At 36.2% G+C, this 21,621-nt stretch overlaps 1 protein-coding gene across 8 annotated transcripts in view; it reads left to right on the top strand.

Annotated features, from left to right (window-relative positions):
• thrb (thyroid hormone receptor beta) overlaps positions 1–21,621 on the top strand; it is a 69,416-nt gene that overhangs the window by 34,515 nt on the left and 13,280 nt on the right. For 3 of the 8 annotated variants that reach the window (XM_066715731.1, XM_066715729.1, XM_066715732.1), the window contains 5 exons: positions 5,991–6,122; positions 6,229–6,300; positions 7,424–7,470; positions 7,698–7,760; positions 8,411–8,461. In XM_066715731.1, coding sequence (XP_066571828.1) covers positions 7,754–7,760; positions 8,411–8,461 — 58 coding nt within the window. In that variant the 5' untranslated portion in view covers positions 5,991–6,122; positions 6,229–6,300; positions 7,424–7,470; positions 7,698–7,753. Of the gene's footprint in view, positions 1–5,990; positions 6,123–6,228; positions 6,301–7,423; positions 7,471–7,697; positions 7,761–8,410; positions 8,462–20,807 lie in introns of those variants that run through there. The other 5 variants (XM_066715727.1, XM_066715726.1, XM_066715730.1 and 2 more) reach the window with 4 other exon arrangements.

Raw genomic sequence — 21,621 nt, 5'->3', positions numbered from 1 at the left:
TCTTGAATTGAATGATCTTCCCTACTTACATTCGGGTATATTCAGTGCTCATTAAAGATAATGATAATAATAGATAAATACAATGTGTATACTGATAAGGAAGAACATTTGAACCAGTAATTGTTTTCCCTTACATTCTTGCTGAACAACTGAGTACAAATGCTTCAAAATGTATTATTATATTATCCTCTGGAATCTGTTCCACTCTTGTCTAATATGCGAATGTGTTTTTGATTCTTTTTGAGATTATACTTTCCGCTATCAAAATAATTAGGTTATCTGGTTAAGTTTGAAGGAGCTGTTGAGAGATCCACTCTTTTAAAGGCTTTTAAAGTTAAGTTGACTTGTAAATGAACTGTATTTTTAGTTAGGTTTGATAAAGTGCTTTGGCCACAACCTTAATGCATAATTACATTATTGTTTTTACTGTTTCTTTTAATGAATACACCATCTGGTGTAACTATTTTGATATTTGTTGCCATGAAGATATACCCTATATTGAATTTCAAAGCTTGATCCAGATGTAGGTGTAACTTGAGAGAATGAATCCTTCATGCTAAAAGCATAATGTTTTTAATTGCTAATGCTTGTCTAAAGTAGTACAATCTGAAAGCTGTCAGAACCTGACCACATCCCCGATAAACAATCGCCCACAACCACACAACAGCAGGCATGCAAACATGTACAGTGATACCCTCTTGCTATGAAGCCTTGACTGCAGTGGGTTAGCGTTAGCACAGCATGGGGTTTGCTTGTCACTTGGTGTGTGAAAAAAGAGAAGGAAAAGAATATTGTGCCATGGGACAATTTATTTTTATAGTTTGTGCAAAATCAGCTTGTGTGATTCCTCAGATAATTGCCTTAATTCCTCATAAAGAACATCGCCATTAATTAATAATCAAAATGCTTTACATCAACGTTTTCTAAAAATCATACAGCCTTTTAACAAGGCATTATGGCTTCATGAGTTTTCTGTGACTCCAAAAGGAACTCATGCTATTGAATGCTTTGCAGAATATATGGCCTATCTAAAGAAATAAATGGATAATTAACTCTTGTTTCCAATCATGGTGAGGACGCGCCGAGCAGAGAAAGTACTGAATACAGTGAGACTCTCAAGATTTCGAAGCACGGGGCTGCGTTTGGTCATTTGAGGACACGGTTTGCAAGTAAATGTGCTGTAAAGAAAAAGCGCTGCTCTGGGGGCCGAGTAGCATCACTCACTCCCGTTATGCATGACTGGAGACCCCTCCACATCAAAGCCTTTTACTTCTCTGTGAATCTGCGTCCTAGTGCAGCCTTCAGAGAGCGTACGTATAGTGGAGATAAGGGGGGCGTTGCTACACTTTGAGTAATACAGGGACCCCAGAGGCTGTATTGGTAAAATAGGAACCCCTGGTACTCTGTAACAGTGCGTATATAGAGAGCCTTGCTTTGTATTAATAATAAAGGCTACCTTGGGGATGTTTTAGTATAGGAGCCCCAGGAGATCTTTAAATAATAAAGTGCCTCAGGGCTGATTATACATGGCCTTGGGACCTGTTTAGGACATACAGGTGGAGTGAACGGTTTGTTAATAATACAGCAGGGCCGGCCATATGGTTAGTTTCAACTGTCAGAGCAATACATTTCTTAAAAACCATTAAAGTGTGTTTACACATCTCAACTCATTTGTCTTTCTCAGAGCCATAAGTGCAGTTTGTTCACATCTGTTACTTTATTGATAGTAAAAATAAACTAGAGAAGGAGATCTATTTTTTTTTTTTTGCACTTAGCACTGCTAGTCTAAAACACATTAGAGGAGACCAAGCATACACGGGCAAATTTACTGATCTCGCATAGTATGTAAATTAATGGCATCACGTGGTGTCATGTGATCCACAAAAGCAGGGTCTCCCAAACATTTCCTACCAGGAAATTGCGAGTGACCCCTCTGGTAACACCACAAATACCAGCAATACCATAGCCAGGATGCAAACCAAAAATAACTTTTTCTGAGCACGATTAAAGGAGTACCTTTTGGGTTGGTGGGAGTAGGACTCAGCCAGGTAATAGTCAGATCCTTCACACACCAGTGACTCCCTGTGTCTTCTCCGATCATTGGCAGTTCCAGCTGCATCAAATCCCCAAATTGGTGTAAGAGTTTGCCCATGGATATTCTGGCCTTGTAGTGTGAAGAAGAGTGAATAGATTTCACAGTGTGCATTTTGAGGGATGTGTACTTTCTCTCATCCCTCCTGAAGATGCATAATGAGTGGACAAAGGGAAGAGGTAGGCTAATTGGTATCTCAACTAAACAAATGCATAAACACCAAAGGTTTCCAGAGTACCCAAGCAGAAGCATGTGAAGCATAAGACCACAACAAGTTTAATTAAAAATCTCTATATAAAAGTGTTTGTAGGGCATCATTTTTCAATGTATGAGATTAATAAGGATTAATGATCTACAAATGTATTGACAGAAGTTTATCCTTTTTTAAGATTATAATTTTATATTTATAACTCACCATGGCGCCCCAGCATGTTTTACAAACATTTTGTCGTTTTGTCCTTTACCATTTACTGATTTAATACGAGGGTTTGAAATGCATTTAGAATTTCAATTTTTATGAGCATCAGCAGCTTCTGGAAAAAGCAGTGCTTATTCTATTGTCGCTGGATTAACCTTGATCTCTCCTGTAAATGCTTACAGCCTGCATCTGAATGCTACACTGACAAACAATTTAAAATGGTCTTTTGGTCCTTTATACCCTGCCGTTTTTTTGTGTGTGTGTGTGTGTTTTTTTATATCTGCGCAATATCTCATACAAATTTAATGTGATTCTGTGATAGTTATGCAATATTCATACCTGGTTTACATTAGCTTGCTTGGATCAAGGATATACGGCTGCTCTCATTAAAGTCATTGTTAGAGTTGGTGTGGTTCTTAACATCCCCAGCTTTAGTGTTCATAAGGGATGGATAGGCAGTATGGGAGATGGACATCCTGTATTTGTCCATGCATTAGAATAATGTCCTTATGTTGTGGCTCAGAGCTTAGAGATGGAAAGTCTGCCAAGTCAATCAGGACCATGTTTTGTGGTCAGATGAAATCGTGACCTTTTTGAACATGGATATTATTGGTATGTTTGAAGAAAAAATGAAGTATGACATCCCTCTGTTATGCTTTGCATCCTCTGTTCCTGTTGCCCTTTTTAGCATTGAAGGACATATGGATTCAAGAGTTTGCTAGGATTCTTTACCCACGCACCTCTATGCACCTGGTGCCCTGTATCAAGATGCTGAAGTTGCTCACAAATTGACTTTTCAACAAGATAAGTGTATGACCAAAGGCTTAAGGAAGTATAAAACTCAGTGTTTTTGATTTGTCATTGCGATCTCCAGACCTCAATCCAATATGTTAGAGCTGTGAACTTCCAGAGACGTGCCTGAATCTTTGGGAAGCTACAGGTAGCACTGTCGCCAGGGTATCGAGGTCAAGAGAGAATCCATACAGAAATCGGATTAGCTTTTTTTCACCCCACTGATTTTCTTTCAACGTATGAGTTCAATATAAATTGCTCTACACCTCATTGCTATGCAAAACTGGGTGGAAAGGGTTCATTTTCTACAGTTTCTGAAGTCCCTGGTCTGCATTGTTTCTTATTTGTGACTTATGTTCAATTTGGTCTCCTGGCCCCATCATGTGGTGAGACGGGTTAATTCTGTTGTTCCTTGCTGTTACGAAATCATTAATGAGATTCAGTCCTGTCCCAATACTTTGAATCTATTGGCTGTTGGTTTTTGTATTTTTTTGTAAGTACAAAGTCTTAAACACTGATTTCATGTTGAGCAAGGTGGGGTTACAACTACTTTTCAGTTTTAAACAGTAGATTTGAAAGTCATCTGCACGGACTATAAATATTTAATACTTTGCCCAGCAATTTTCAATAATGGAAATCTTTATTTATGTACAATAACAATACATCTCATGTCCGGAGTATTAAAAATTGTTGATGTGTACAAATCATTGCAGGTGAAATGGAGCATATTAAATGTCCAATTATGTAAACATTAACCTCAAGATGGCTACACTGCAGTATTTTTAAAAAACAGCATAAACTAACACATTTTTATCTACATTCCAGTTTTAAATCTAAAACACAGTCTTCAGCTTACAGGATTTAGCTGTCCAAGTATATACACCTCTTCTAGTGTTTTACAATCGGTTTCTTTTCTCATCAGAGACTAAAAGCCCATTATTGTGGACATCCCGAAATCAACCACAACACAGCTGTCGACGTATCTATCAGGCACTCTCTGAGGATAGTTCCTAATGGATTTTTTTCGTATTATACAACTCCGTCCAGATGTTGCTTCCGTGAAAAAAATATTCTTTTGTTCCTGATTTTTATGTCACTGGGGAGAAGCGTACGCTTTAAACTGAAGGCTTTTAAGGGTTTTGTGTTTGCAATTCGTTTTGCCAAATTGTCGTATTTTCCCCTTTCAGCATCAAATTAATATCAGTGAGACAGGCGGAGGTTGACGCATTTTCCATCCTCTCATGATCAAAGATTGACCAGATCTCTGGTATTTAATATTTGCATCATGTACAAATGCCATTCCAACTTCCATCCATAAATCCTCAGCATACAAAGATGCAAGCATCGTGGACTTTTAACCTTGATTTCAGTATTGTAAAATAATTAAAAACAAATTCAAGTTCACACTGACATTAAAAGGCTAATTGAATCCCTTTTCAAAAGAGTAGGGGTGTAATGGACTCATCTAATAACAAGATGTCTACACCCTTTTGACCCTCTTTATATTATTTTGATGTGTGGAGATACCAAAGTATAAGTATACATCTTGGCGAGGATTCAGACATGGTTGACTTTAAGAGCTGTGTTTGCTTTGTGGTACAGTTTTGGCAGTACAAGTGAATTTCACAAGCAGCAGAAATGACTCGGTCTTTGTCTTTTCCTATGCTGATGGATTTTTACATTTCTGCAGTAGTTGAAGCTTTGACTGGATATTGTAAGGGTCTCCTAGGTAACTGTTATAGAGAGAAAGTGTTAGTTTCTTTGTTTTGCAACCTCCAACATGTATTGCTTGTTAAAGGTGTTTGCATGTTTTCCCTCAGTGACATTTTTTCTAGAAAGTTTTTAGTGCACAAATGCTGCCAATCCTTTAAAATATGAATTCTGCACGAACATGCAATCTTAATAATGCTTCTGATTAGTGTACAGAAGCTATATCAACCTGAACTATATCAACAGCCTGTTATAAAAGTCTTCAGTACATTGGTGTTCCTGAAGTATGAGGTGTTTTATCAGTTATAAATGTCTGCTCTGCGGACAGCTGAGGCATTAGCTTTGCTTTGATGTCCATTTGGCTGCAAAACATATAAAAATGTAACTCACAGTTTACTTTTTACTGTTAGGTATATCCTGGAAATTGTGATAACACATCAATCTTAATCACATTTTTCAAAGCAGCTCCTCAGGCAAGGAAATATACCCATGTCCTTCAGTGCCATACTTAGCAATGTGTCTATTTTCTTTCTTTTTTTCCCAAATCAGAGTTAGGGGCTATTTGAAATGTATTAAAAGTAAATACATCCCAAACAAAATGACATAAAATGTGAAAGTGTTGTATCCTGGCTTAATAAGATTGTTAATATACATTTTCATTAGATGCAGTTACTAGCACAATACTTTGCAGTAAGGCTACAACAGATGACACTTTTACAACAGCCAAATATGCTGTGTTAATTGAATTTCTGTGCTATACAATTTTGTTAGCATAGCAGTACTAAACTATCCTATGTAATAAGATTTTCTGTCAAAAAATGTAGTACTGCTGTGCTAACAAAATTGTATCGCACAGAATTATGGGTTTTAAGAAGGTATGATACTGACTTTCAGAAACCTATCCATCGAGTAGTTAAGTGGTTAAGAAGTATTTTACTTTTTTTAACTGGAAATCGCTGTTCTGTTGCTGTCCACCAGATGTCCCTTCACATAGCAACACAATTATAAAGACTGAAGACTGAGGATTGGTTTCCCATGCAAGGGGGAAAAAAAGATGCAAGAAAGATGCATAATGAACAGCATTCACAGTGACAATGTGTGCATTACAAAGTATGTGAGACATTTTTCATTTTTTACAATATTTTTATATATTTTGCTAGTTGAGTAAATACAAATTATTGTTACAAACTGAATTACGTTTTGTTTTTTTCCTCAGTAGTGGTGGTATTGTTATTTAGAAGAAAAAACACAGGGTTCCATGAAGACTGTTTTTCTGCTAATGATAAAGGTACAGAAATATGATGCTTGTTTGTTTTAGGGATTAAAAAAAATCAAGTATGTATCACTTTACTCTGATCTTTGTAGGAGCTGGTGCACGAGATTGAGATTTATTTGATTTTCAGAAAAGACATGGAATATACAGTGGTATATGATTAAGGAAAGCTTGCCTTGAATACATGAAACGGTACTACCTGTCAGCATGCAGAACTTTTTTTTTCTCCAAGTAATTGTTAACCTTCCACTTTGTGTTTTATCTTTGTAATGTTTTGTAACCAGACACATGTTTGTATTTTATAACCTTGTTTAGAATATAAGGTGGGTAAATATATCTCCCCTTGTTAACCAAATAATAAAGCAAACACAAGGCACTCCTGAGTTTACACAAGACGACTTTGACAGGGTTTATTCATTCTATGCCAAATAATACATACATTCCAATGTGGGTGTGGCAAAATCTAATTTGAGTGTAAAACAGTATTCTTTAAAATTCATAAAATGAAACACCTCTTATGGAAGAGTAGCAATGAAGACTTTACCAACAAAGACAATCCTGTACTCATTCCCCACAACACATTTTCTATACATCCATTTCCCTCTTGCTGAACTGCGTGTTTCAGTGTCGTAACGTATTCCTGCTTGAAACTTTGGCAGTGCATTGACAAGTCAGCAGTACTCCCTGCATTGGTTGGTTCGTCATAATAATTTGTGGCATTACACAGATGTAAATTATTCCAGTGTGGAACGAATAGATCCTGTTATTTAATAGTGAATGCTCTGTATTCATCTTGGAGTAAGATATGGAAAAATAAGTAGACCACATCCCTTGAGAAATTTGCTGTGAAGCTGCCATGATACAGGGCTTTATAGATGGAAAGCATACAGAATGGGCTGAGCTGTTCTTAGTAATATGTCTTGACAATGGTATAATTTGCTGCCATGAAGGCGAAACCAAGTTTTGTGGGTCTTAAAGCTCTTAAAGTATTTCACAGTTCTCCGTCCTGCTCACTTGCAACAACCCCACATACGTTACACACACACACTAGCGCTTTAGACCTGTGTTGAATAAAGAGTTTGGTCATATGTTGAGATTTACAAAAATGCATACTTTATTTTTCCTGTGCTTTTTGCAGGTTCCCTTATGGTTAATAATATATAACAGAAGATTGGGAAATTTAAGGTAAGTTAAAATGTAATTGCATTCTCTGTTAAGAGCAGTCTGGTTAATTGCTTTTAATTATTAATTGTTCCCTCCTAATAGCATTTGCTCCATTGTCCAGAAAAAAGTAAATTATTTAAATGACATGCAATATTTATCTTGCCCTTGTAAATAAAAAAGCAGCACTGTTTAAAAAAAAAATATATATATATATAAAGAATTGTATTTATTCAGATTTTTACCCTCAGGTAATTTCTGTGGAGAAAGATACAGAAATGGTTTCTGTCCCATAATCCCCAGCAGTATGTCAGGTAGGATGATTTAAGATCAGTCTTATTCAGACATGAATTGCTTAGCATGTGATGATGTTATCCAAACTGGAAAATGTGTTGCAGGCCTTAGTATGCTGAATGCTTGGATATAGTAGTAGTTGTACTATGATATTGATTCAAAACAGTCTTCAAAATCATTTAAAAACATTAGCTTTGAAGAGTGGTTGCTGCCTGGCTGTTCATGGGTAGTTCCCTGCCCGTGCTGTGTGCCCTCCCTGTATTGTCGATGCGTGTGTAGTTGTCATGGTTCTTCTTCTTAAGGAATGGTCTTGGCCAGCAATCATCACAGCTGTCTCCTCCAGACAGCAAGGGTTTTATTCCTCAAGGCATTAACGGAAGAGCAAATAGTACAGGCTCACTGAATGTACTGTATCTTAACTTCATTGTACAGTGCCAACAGAGGTGCCAAGCCTGTGTCGGTGATGGGATCTTTTCACACACACATTTTCCCCTGGAGGCAGACTGGTCTCAGGGTGTTGACATACAAAGAGAAGATCATAACTCATAATTAATTGCATTTTAGCTAAAAGTAAAAAAACAAAAACAAAAAAAAAACATTTCATTTCTGAGAAAAAGAGAATCCCTACCAGTTATTTTTTTATACATTCTGCCTTTCCCGTTTATTTTAGAACAAGCACCGAAATGCCAATCCAGATGGAAGCATGAGCTGTTGCAGCATGGTAATATATAGTTTAATTTTTGTGTATCATGCTCTTTTCTCTGACACTCATTGATCTGGTGATACCTGTTCAGAATCACAATTGAAAGTTTGTTGAGGGTGGGTGGGGCTTGTTTGTTTTTCTGAAACAAACAACAACATTAAAAGGGTCCTGGGGTGAACCTGTCATGTTTGAAGCATGTGTGCAATGACAGGGTCTTGGATTCTGTGTAGGGAAGGGTCTGCATGTGAAGAGATTAGAAGTGTTTCCTCAGTCTCCATGGAGTAAAAACTGCATGACACCTCTGGGTACTCAAACTCTTTTCAAGTTAAGTGTGCCTTGAAGTTCTCTTTGAAGCCTTGAAAAAAAAGACTGCACTGAATAAATAAGACGCCATTAGCCAGTCAATTTCAAGCAGGTTATATTAGATGCAAATGAAAAAGTTCTGGTACCATGAGATTAATTATAATGAGGTAACGGCTTACTTTACATAAAGAAAAAAGGTTCAATATTGAAAAGAACTATTTCGAACCAACTTAAGATTTGAGATTGAGATTTTAGGATTGTTTATTTTTGAAAAAGATTAGTATTAATTCAAAGTTGTGTGCATTTTTAGTTTTATGTGGTTTGTCTGATGTGTCTTTAGTGTAGATTAATGAATGATGCCGTCATTTATGTATCAAAGATTGTGTGTGTGTGTGTGTGTGTGCTTACTTATTATCTTGGTTCTAAATCCTTCAAATGTATTTTAACTGCTCCATTATAATTACTGCAGTTATTCTGTTTAAATGTAAGTTTCTTTTTTCATGCTGAGTCTTAAAATAATCCCTCAGTTTTATGCGGTTCTAGAAACAATCGCCAACTGGAGAAGTGTGCTTTTTTCTTTATTTGTTGGACAGAAGTATGCCGAGAGAACCACATCTGGCAATCAACTTGACAACAGCCATGCTGAATCAGCTATCATGCTCAGTATCTTAAATAGTAAAAGGTCACTTTCATCTTCACTGCTGGTATTATCTATTCAAATCTGTATCAGAAAATGTCTTAGTCATTGTTGAGGGAAGCGAGCTTTGCAGGAGACAGTGTTAATTTTGGCAGCTATTTTAGATTTAGTTTCAGTCTTACCCTTTTGACTAAAATGCTTCAGTTTTATTCACATTTTAGTCATTTAATCTTTCATTAGTTTTAGTTAATATTATTTGACGAAAACTCCTGTCATTTTAGTCTAGTTTTTGTCAGTGTAATTATAGTCACATTGTAGTCTATGTATTTTATTTTTACTTCATTATCACCATTATGCATTATGTCTGATGCCAGATGTTTACATCAATTAGTGGATGGATGCAGAACATAAACATATTGATTGACTTAATTTGAAATGTATTTGAAATCAAGTCACAAACAGCTATTGTAAACTTCATGGTCACAAATTACTGTAATTCATTTTTTGTAATAAGAATAGAGTACAAGAACAGTATGGAAGCATATAGTGGACTTTATTCAAATGCAAATGTAATCCCACAGTTGCATTTTCATTTTCCAGGTATACACGGGTTATTTAGGTAAAAATGCCATATAATCATGCCATTTGTATTTTTATATTCCAGTACGCACATTTGCTGATATTAACATTTCAAATGGCGTTCGCATTAACATTTTATTTTCAAAGACTTCCCCTGCAGATACACAAAAGATTGGAAGTTTAAAGTGATATTAAAAGCATAAGCATATTGTTAGGCCCTACTGTAGCCAAGCGTGAATAGCGCTTAATTCTGTAAGTATATACCGTGGCTTACTGTACTTATAAGTCAACCAATTAGATCCTAACTTTACTAATTATAAGACCCGCACTTACCAGTCGTGTATACAAAAGAACAGGCGTGTAACTTCACACAATCTGTATCAACTTCACGTTGAGCCCAATACAGTAAATCACACCAAGCGCGATCAACATTTAGCAAAACACACGCTTGTGTACCATCAGGTCACATTCTGTTCTGCGCAGAACTGCGATTAGCTGCGCTACACGAACATGATGACCGAGTTAAGCATGCATGATTATGATTAGACAATGAAACAGCTCCCTGACCGGCCCCCATGCAAAATACTGTAATTTATGTCCATTAGTCTTGTGTTGAATTTTTGTTTCGTCACGTTAGTCAAAGAAAATTAAAACATTTATTTTGTTATCGTTTTTTTCACAGTATTTCGTCTCGTTATGGTCATAGTTATCGTCACTGAACATAGGTCGTTGATTAATATTTTTCGTCATAGTTTTCGTTGACGAAATGAACAGTCAGGAGAGTGAGAAATTATCTGCTCTTGCAGATGATTAGAACTGAAGAAGAAATATATATAACAGTACATCAATAAAGAGCTGTGGTGAATGGGTTCAATTTATTAAAAGAGAGTATTTTTGATTTAGAAATAGATTGTAGATTGTAAAATACCAGCATAACATGTCTGCTGGTGCATTATCTTGTAAACAGTAGTTAACACTGACCCTTAGTTATATTTTAGAAATACTTCCTGGGGTATTAGCTGTGTACTTACATGAGCTAATTACAACTTTCTGCAAAGCCATTTTAAATGTAATGGCAATATTTGCAGCCACTGCCGATGTGTTCCCTGTTTCGCTAGCAATTCTAGAAATAAATGTATTGTGGCATTAATGTATGTGATGAATTACGAAGAATACAAGTCTTAAGTTGATCACAGCATGAAAAGTTTACTTACAGTCACTTCTCAGCTACGATTCTCTCTGATACACGGAGGGGTGGCACTGCTCTGTTCTGCAGGGACTGTTCTATCTGGTGCTCATACACTGTTTTTGTGTATTTGATTGGCTTTTGTATAATTGTGACCATATTGTAGTGATTTTAAATATGACTGACTGTCTATTTGCCTAATTAGGCAGTTAGAGGATATGGAGCCAGACTCCTGATGTTTGTGTATTTTTGTTCAAAATTCAAAAATATTATTATTATTATTTTATTTTTATTTTATCATTACTAAATGTACAGTTGCCCAGATATTTGTCCACTTTCATTCCACCAGTTTGGAATAGTTCTTATTCAGTAGGACTCAATGTATCAGGGGGACACTCTTACTTTTAGCACTGTATCAGGCAGGGCAAAAATAGCGCTCAGGAGACCTTGTCAATTTGCCTATTGTAACGCCACCAGGGGGCCGGAGCTGCCCAGGCTCATTAGTATGCTTGCCGCAGGCAGGGGCTGCTGGGAAGTGGACAGTATAGGATGTTTGAGGTTTGGAGATGTTTATTAGTGTACTGCATTATGTTCCCCCATGTCCTCCCTCTGTGTGTCCCTGTGTCTAGTGCTCTGTTTCCCCCCCCCCGAGTCCCCTCGTTTGGGCTGGAAACCCTCACCACCTTTCCTGTCTTTCCCCAGTTCTTTCTACTGCCAATTCTTGCCTTTCTAAAGGTGGGTTGTAAGTGCACTTAAGAAATAAAGAGTATTGAATTGTTTAACGTTGTCAGTTTCTTGTTTCTGAACCCCTGCTTGACAGTAAAGTTTGAAAACTGTTACAATATATTTATTTTTAATTGAATTAGACTGCTTCAGTAAGACTCAGTACACGAAATGGAGAACAATATCACCACTGTTATTAAGTATACATTTCAAGACTTTAATTGTGATGTGGAAAGAAAAATTATGTATGTTAAGATGGAGAACCCTTCAAGAATACGGACGGCAGGAGAGAGTGGCCTCTTTGAAAATGTTCACCACAGTAATATATTCCAATCTGTAAAATATTCAATTGGGCAGCAAGTTCTTCAGGTATGTTTATGAAGTCATTTCAGCACACAGAGTATAGAGTATACACACAGCATTCAGATAAATAGTCTGGCAGCCAGAAAAAGGAGAAAAGCAAGAACGCCAACTTAAATCCACCCTTTGACCTAAACCGGTACCTGAAGATGTCCAATCAGACACGTTATTCATTTCTTTCCTTTTCTGCATAGTTGTCACCTTATCTCTATTGAAGACACATTCCAAGTTAATTTCTCATATTTAATACCAAAACTTATGTCACTGTAAATATGTGCTTATAGCAGGGATGGGCAACATCGGTCCTCAAGGGCGATAGTGTCCTCTCTGTTATTTCTTCCACCCAAGATCTAAATTACTTAATTGAACCAATTGTCAAATCGCCTGTTATTTCCAGGAATTAACCAGTTGCTAATAGAAAGGTACATTGAAATCCTGCAGGAATTGGGCCTTCAACTGTAGTGGCCCATCCCTGGCTTACAGCTTAAAGTAGGAATTGATTTAGGGGAAAAAAAAAAAAAAAAAACATTATACCTGAAATAAACACAAGGGGACACCAGAGACATCACACAGAGGGTTTTGGGATCTAATAAGCAGTATCTAGGTAATTAGTTTTAGTAAAGCGGTAAAGACGATGTTGTTTAATAGTTAATGCCTCCATTTTGAGAATGCTGTGTGTCAACGATAAGGTGCAGCAGCATCTGATTGTGAGGTTTATTTTACTGAAAACCAGGCTCGAATTTCATAAGGACCTTTGTCATAGATGTTCTTTGTACTTGAGGTAAATAGCTGCAACACAGAGAAAAACGTCTAGTAAACAACACTTTCTCATTCATCCATTTTCTTTATTGGCTAGTGGGGATTTGAATGCCGGTCTGCTATTCCCCACACAATGGATTTATTTATTCAATTGTAGCCTTAAGCATGTTCTGTAAATGGATGACAAATGCTAAAATGTTCTTGATGCAAAAAAAAAACAGATGGATATTTGTTGTATCATTACCTAAGTAGGTTTCTATACCCAGATGCCTCTATAAAAGTCAAAGATTTCTTTCCTTCTGCTTGTGAAACATTAGCCCTCTATCACTGTATTTTGATGATAGCAAAGATTCTACTGAGTTTTTGTGTAACCAGCAGACTTCCCCTCCTCCTTTAAAATAAATAAATACAAATAAACTCACGGATGTTCAGGGATTTCATTTTTTGATATTTTGCGGTAGATTGCTGGTTTTAATCTTTAAACACTAAAAAAGATAGAAAGATTTTGTGATTTTAATTACAGTAGAGACATTTAAAAAAGGAAAAAAATATCAAAGCCATTGCTCATTTTGTTTGTTGTCTAATTATAGGTTTTTGAAGCCACCAATTTCTAGAAATATATCGTGCATGTAAAGTACTGATACGTGTACCAGATAATCTCAGCGTGATTTACAAAAGCGACAAAATAAGGAGTTGGTTGCATCCTAATTCCTAAAATCTAATTCAGATCACTTCCAACCGCCTTTCCTAAGGGATTCAATTGCATGTATCATGTATCCACTTGCTGCATCATTATAAATTATATATGTAAGGGAAGTAATTCCACTATATAAATGAGACTTTATGAACAACTTCTTATCACACAGTATACAGCACGTTTCTTGGTCTTCTGTATGTGTTCAGCAGTTCAGCAAATCAGTTTAGTGCAGCTCAGCAGAGTTTTCCTCTACAGAGTTGAGAGACTGTTGCACTCTTCAGTTACTGGCATCAGTCTCGCCAGGATCCTTGTGATCCCATGTTTGTGACAAGAGGCTAATCGCAGCATTTCTGCTGAACATTGAGCGGGAAAAGACAGTGATCCTTAATTAATTACTGGATCTTTTGTCAAGGCTTCAAAGTGTTTTCCCAAATAAAAAAGGGATTAAGATTGGTCTTTTTGCCAAGCCGTGTTATTACCTAGTTAAAGAGCTTTAACCATATCCTTTTGTGCAGGCAGATGCAGGTGTTTCATTTGGAGATAAGAGCTTTAATTTTAAAATCCAATTTAGGAGCTTTAACAGTGTATTATGCAATACTGAGTAATATCGTTCACCATGGGACTGAAAAATATGTAATTGAATAATAAAGAGCGACTTTTACGCACGTTTGTCTTTTTGTTTCTGTACTTTTCAGTTCCATCTTTTGAGGCATTACAGATATTTTGATGTTTGTTTAGTAACAATTTATTTCACATTTGTAGATTGCAATTTTAAAAATGCAATCGTAATATTTTTTTGAAAACATACATTTTAAGCAAGTGAAATCATTGTTAGTTGAATGCTGCTCTGCTCTTCCCCACAGAATTGGTTTATTTTTTTTACTTGTAGCTTTAAAGTGTTTCTGTTCAAGGATAACAAATCCCTTTTTTAACGCCCTGTTGTTTATACAGAAGGAAAACGCTGGCTATTTGTTGTATCATTCACCAGCTGTATCTTATACCTAAATGGCTGTTGTGCCTGGGTTTGTTCTATTACTTCAACTCATAACATGAATGCAATAAGCGTTTATAGGAGTTCACTCTTTGTTTAGTATTTGAAGCAAGATACAATGATTCAGTGATTGAACAAAATGCCTTATACCATGTCACCTTAATCTTAGCAGTTGCCTGACCATCTCAGGTCAGTGTGAAATAACTAAAGCACAGACATGGATTAGCATTGGCGACACTCAGACATATCCGCTTATTCTAGTCAAAACTAATAACATTTCCAACATGTAAACAATTGTGTAGGATTATAACAGAGAAAAAAATGTTTTTTATTTTTAAATACCTGCTGCATATTAACTGCTGAAACCTAAAATATCTTTCTAGTGCTTTTATTTCAGTTTGTGGAATGCAGTAAAACTTTAAATTGTTTGTTTGAAAGCTATCGCACATCCAACAATGTCTTGTTCCCTATGAGTCAGCTTGTTGTTCTGTTAAGATATGGGTCCTCAGGAGATAACTTTCACCACACAAAAACAATGCTGACCTTGAAAATCAATTACTTTGAGAATTACCTCTGACCATGTGACTGGAAATAGGCAACCTAACTGGGCTGTGAATCAAGACTTACATTGCAGGAACCATTAATGTGCTTCCTCCAACTGTACATTACTCACTTTAAAACCCGAATGGCTTTCCATTATGTCTGGAATGATATGGGTGATAAATAAAGTAAACTTCCCAATTCATTCCATACTTATTAATGTCTATATTCCCTGTGTTAAGTGCATGGCGTATAGAGATCAGTTCTTCCATTCTCACTATAAAGCATATTTATACATTTGCGACTAAAAGTATTTGCTTTGTTACCAGTTATTTGTCTTTTCTGCTCTGACAGATATATTGCTATGAATGTTGTCTGTATAGTTGTGTTAGGGGATTCTTTTGGGGTTTTTTTTCTCACAGATTTTATGAATCACATTTGGCATTTCCCCCTATTTTTTCCTATCACTGGTAACCTGGGCTGCACCTGCTCTGTAAAAAACAAAACAAAAAAAAAACATGCCTTTGTGAGAAATCATCAACTATAAATAAATCCGCACAATCATCGATATTGCAGGAGCATATAAGGCTATGTCCCTGAATGCCCTGGCTGTCAAATAGGACTTTGTTATGCCCTGTCAGCATATGTCACTGTGGGTGTACATGCTCTTATTGTTTCTGACACATTTTCAGTTTGTGATTTTGCTTAACCCCCCCACCAGTAGCTGTATTCATATGATATATAGGCATAATATCATTCTGGACATTTAGATTATTATAATCTATAGTTTTACATACAATAGCTGGTCATATGTTTCACTGAAAAGGCCAAGTAGTGTTTTAATGATGTCATCAGTCTTCAATTGAAGAGCAAACCCCAGCATGCAGACACACATTACAGCTGATTTATCTGCCAAGACTTGAAAAACCTGTTATCATCACTGTGTGTATAGGACCACAAGCAGATACCAGGCAGAGCATTCTGGAGTAGCAATTTAATTTTCACTAGATGGTAGGGTTCCCCCTGGCAGTACAGATATGTGATCACAACCCTTATGTGAATACCCATCAGCCTTTTTAAATCAGTCGTTTTAAATAAGTGATAAAATTCAGATTTGTATGTTTCTGTGAGAGTTCACTAACAGTTCCTAATGTTTCCATTTTGATGTGATGGAAGTACTTTGTAGTCTTTCTTTGGCAGCTGAGGGCACAACCTGGTGCACTGACTGGAAACTGGCATCTTGAACGTCACTGCACTTGGCGTGAGAGATTGTAATGTTTGAAAATGTGTCAGAATCTGAAGCATGAAAAGAAAAATTTAAGTGTGCCACTTAAACCATTTAAGCAACATATTCTGATGTATATTGCTGTATTTGTTCATGAATAATGCTAATTGCCCTTTCAAGTAATCCTCAGTTTGTCTGTTTATATGACAGTCGTAGATGTGTGCACTGTGATGCAGATTAAAACTGCAGAAGAGAAAAATGGAGGCAATGGGTGCTTTTTTAATCAGATACATTAACTTACTTTAAATGGAAATTGTTAATGACAATCTCGCCATGAAAGCAATTTTCATCATACTTATTTTAATTGTTTAATTTAATTGATTAGGCCCAAAGTACATACCACACTGTACTGAGGTTTGGCTTCTACTGAAATCTGAATTTATATATTCAGTGTTTGAATTAATTCTTCCCCAAAATATTAAAGGGAAGTTACCTTTACCAACATCCACTAATAGCTTTTGACAGCTGCCTGTTCTGCAAAGAATTAGTGACCAGTGAGTATTTATAGTGTGTATATATATATATATATATATATATATATATATATATATATATATATATATATACACTTGTGTTTTTCCCTGTCCTGAGAATTTCAGCTTAATGGGGGTGATATGTCAAAGATTGCAAGATGTCTGGCTTAATGTTATGGTTGTTTGTGTTTTTGTAGTGCTAATTGACATCTGTTTTGAGTGATTACAAGCGGACTGATGACATAGTCTCTGGCCTTATTAATCCATGCAAGGCTAAGTCCTTTTAAAGAATACAAACTCCTTCTTGTTATCTGGACTTTACAATCATGCTGTGTAAAGTTCCGAGAGCCACTAACTGCCTCTGCAGAAAAGACACCACATCAATACAATTTGTTTCTACAAATCTATTAAAAAAATAAGAAAAACATAAAATGACTGATCCTTTTCTACAAAGCTTGTATTGGTTGATTTATTTAACTAAAGTGATCCTGTAATGTTAAAAATTTAAGAGAATATCACAAAGAAGCTATTTTAAAGAGCAGAGCACAAACCACATTTTAGTTTTGCTAGTGTATGGTTGAACAATTAATATTGCTTAAAACATGTAATAAATGATGAATTATAAAATTGAAGGAGTTATGTACAATACATGAAGGATGAAATAAAGCCCACTAAAAATACTGTATTTTAACATAGTTTATCAGTCATCAGGTTTATCAGGTTTCTAAATTTGTAATTTTTTTATATGCACAGAATTTGTAAATTATATTATATATGAAGTATTGATGGCTGGATACACACACACAACTCCTGACTGCTTCAGTTCTGTTGAATATATATATTTTCCCCTCACATTACCTTTACAATGGCAGGAGAACATATCCCCTATGAGAATGTCCACCTTAGGTAACAAAGTGTCTCTCAGGACATCTGGCAGTAAGAACAAAGTCAGTTGAGGCTGATTCCTTGTTGTTTTAAACTCCAGGTCTCTGAAAATTGTTCATGACCAGCTTTGAACCCCTGAGACCTCAAGTGATCGATTGAGTCCAGGCAATAAATTGATGGGAAAACCTTGTTTGTGGGTCCACTTGCTCCGAGAGCAGTGCGAGACAGTCGGTTAAAACACGGGCAGGCAGGGAGACGAAGCTAAACGGGCACCAGTGAGTTTAGGGGGATGGGAAGAAAGGTGATAAATATGGTAGCTGAACGGGCCTGGTTAAAAAGTTCTGTGGAACATAACAATGGGATCCATAAAAACCAAGCTGCGACACAGAGATACAGCAGGCCCTCAAAGGATTTTGGGCAGAATATAGTCACTGCAAACCCACTGCTATACAGGGTGCTGTCATTGTCCCCTGTGTGCCACAAGTGCTGTGTAAACAACAGGTAGCCCATGGAGATACTGTTTTTGGAAGTGCTGAACGTGTGACGCAGTGTGGATTGGGGACCGGTAGAGTCTCTTTTTCCCATTGGGACTCTCGGACACGGTACCACCCAGCATCCGAATATGCAACAGAAGCAAACATTGGGCAAAATATCAAAGGTAATCTGAATTGTTTATTTATTTTTAAAGAGGAAAAAGTATGAATTGCTTATTGACTTTTTTGTGCTAAAATATTGATTCTTAACGGCCCTAGCTACATTTTGAATAATACCTTAACCGTACAGTTTGTAATTGCATCACAGTGCCACTATAGCGTCACGACACTACCTAGCTGTCAATCCTTTAAAAGAGTCAGTTTATTAATTTAGCCTGTGCGAGTGTGGAAATGTCCTCTGTGCGCCACAGGATGAATCTGTCTGCTCTGTAGCCAGTTCAGAACGGTGTCTCATTCTGCATTAAAGTCATTGATTCCAACCGCGTACGACTTGACTGCAGTAGAAATTGCACTTTTCATACGATGAATGGCAGGACAAAAACAGTTGAGCGGCTGCTTAAAAAGAAGGAATTAAAAATCCATTATAGAAAATTGGGACAGCTTGGAATTTGTCCAGCAGCGAATATGCCCTACTTTGTCACGAGCCGAGTGGCCACTTGTCACTACATAAACTCCTTTAACAATAATAGAAAGATTAGTGTGCTGTGGAGGACATCACCTCATCAAAAAGTTAAACTGGTATAAGAACCTTTTTCCACAAGATTTACCTCGGCCACCCTTGCTATTAGCAGATGTTACGCATTGATCGTGTTATCGTCTTATCAGTCTGTCTGAACCACCTTTGTTTTTCTTTCTTTTTTTTTCTTTTTTAGGTTAAGTAAAGTTCAGAAATTGAAACAAAGCATGTTGTGTATTAAGCACTCTGGATAATTTATTTTAAATGCAGGATTGATGCATATTTATTCAGCTTTTGTTCTATTATGATTTTGACTGCCTTGGAAATTAGCAATAGAAAATGGTATAGGTTTGAAGCCTGAGGTGCTTAACCCAGAGTTTTTCCCAAAGGCTTGCTGATCATGATGTATCATTCTTTTGTTTTTTTGTTTTGTTTTAGTTGCTTTTACATCCATCATTGCCAAGCAACAGAATCAACCTTTTTAGATGTTTGTTTTATTTGTACAAATAGTACATATCAAGATTGATACTTGGTTGTTGTTGTTTTTATGAAATATATTTTAAATGTATAGTTCCTTTCAAAGAATGACGAGTTTAAGAAATATTTATTCTTTATTTTTTAAGTATAAAAAAGATGAATAAAGGTTTTTGCCTTATTTGATAACTCTGAAAATATGATTTTAATTTTTCACCTATCCCAAGAATGCAAAGTAATTAATTTACCTCAGACTGCTTCTGCCTTTGACATATATTTTATCTGTAGTGTTAACAATCTGAGTAATTGTGATGCAATAGCTATACTATACTATACTATACTATACTATACTATACTATACTATTGCTGTATACAAGTGTATAATGAAATGTCACTAACCTCAAAACTAAAAGCAAGCAAGACATATATTCAATCCAAATGTCAGGTCTGTTTCTTTATGCTATTTAAATATTAACTTTTTCAAACTAATTGAAAATAGCAGTAGTCTGTAGCAGTATAAATAACTGAGTTGATTTTTGCCCAATTTGCCCTTTTTTCCTCAGAGAAAAGGCAATTCTGTTTGATTTTGGCCTCATTAGTTTAGTTCTTTCTTGACATCAATACCTGTATTAAAATGTTTTTCTAGCTCTGGTCCAAGTGTACATCTGTTTCTGCCAGTTTTCATTCAAGCTGTCAGTTAATTGAAACCTAATATGAACTAGAATTCCTCATAATTAGAACTTTCTAGTTGTCTTCAGCTATAAAATCTATTCAACATTTTAAAGGTAACTCATACTGTCATACTACTTTATAACTGAACAGTAGTTAAATGAATGTCTTGTTAAAAATCTTTTTTTTTAATTAACAGTTTGACAGTAATTACGCACACACAGTTATTAATAAATACCTGCTCCTTCTTTCAGTTTTATGCACCTTGGGTTTGCAAATATCTAATTAATAAAAGTTATTTTCATTGAGTTTTTCAGGTTTGTGATCAAACTTGTAAACATATGCCTGAAAGTCCAAAGCAGTTGTAGAATTTTAAGTATAATAGCCAACGGTTTTGCACTTGCCATACGGCTAATACTGTAAAACATAATCAATATGGCTGATAACAGATTAGGATGATATGATGTGATTAGGAGAAGCATGCCATAATAGAATCAATACTGGGCAAGTAAGTAAGCCATCTTTCCAAAGTGTTAAACCAGATTTTGGGATTTCCTTTAATCCTGCAAGAATCATTCTTCCTGTTAAAGTGTTTGGTAAAGGGGGGGAAATACACTAAATAATTGTTTGTGGTCCGTCCAGAGTTATATTTTTCTTTTTCGATTAGCCGTCCAATGGCAGTGCAAAGACATTCTCCAGAGCCAATGGTTTTGAATCGCGATGGAATATAATGTAAGCACACAAGTCCTTCAGCTTGGCGATCATCGGTACCTGTCTGTCTGATTTCCAGGAATTAGAACTGTCACAGATTAGAACCTTCTCTTGTCATAAATCTGCTTCCCAATTTGTTTGACCGTTGGGAGGGGTTGACCGAACGGCCGTATATAAAGTGGATTCTACCACCTAAGGTGCTGTACCGCATACTATGTTTACATTAATGTACCCTTTTAGTGCTAGAAAGATTTGGGGGTTGCGTTTTTTGGCGGTCTGTCTGCTTGTTTTCTAGTTTTTAGAGGTTGAATTTTTTAGAATACTCTCTCTTATGTAACTTAATGCTTTTTATTTTTTAATATAACTTTTTTTGTTGTTGTTTAAGTAAAAGCTTCTTGTGCTGCTACTAAGATGAACTACTGCATGCAAGAGATGTATGAAATGCACCATGGTGCACCTATCAATTACCCTGTGCAGCCTGCTGAGTACTGCATGTACACAAATGAGAGCCAGGGTTACAATAATTGTGAGCCACAGGTTCTCCATAATAATGCATGTATGGAGCAGACCTGGGCAGCGAATCAGCCTTATACCTGTAGTTACCCTGGAAACATGTTTAAAAGCGAGTTCTGCAATATGGACATGGCCTTGAGTTACTATCACCAGACAGACTATTTCACAGAAGGAAAAACTGATTTTTCTCAAGTCCAGTGGACTCCAGGGTCACAGAAAAAAG

The sequence above is a fragment of the Amia ocellicauda genome, chromosome 10 (genome assembly GCF_036373705.1).
Source record: "Amia ocellicauda isolate fAmiCal2 chromosome 10, fAmiCal2.hap1, whole genome shotgun sequence".
In the NCBI taxonomy this organism is placed as follows: domain Eukaryota; kingdom Metazoa; phylum Chordata; class Actinopteri; order Amiiformes; family Amiidae; genus Amia; species Amia ocellicauda.
This window is presented reverse-complemented; position numbering and strand designations above follow the sequence as displayed.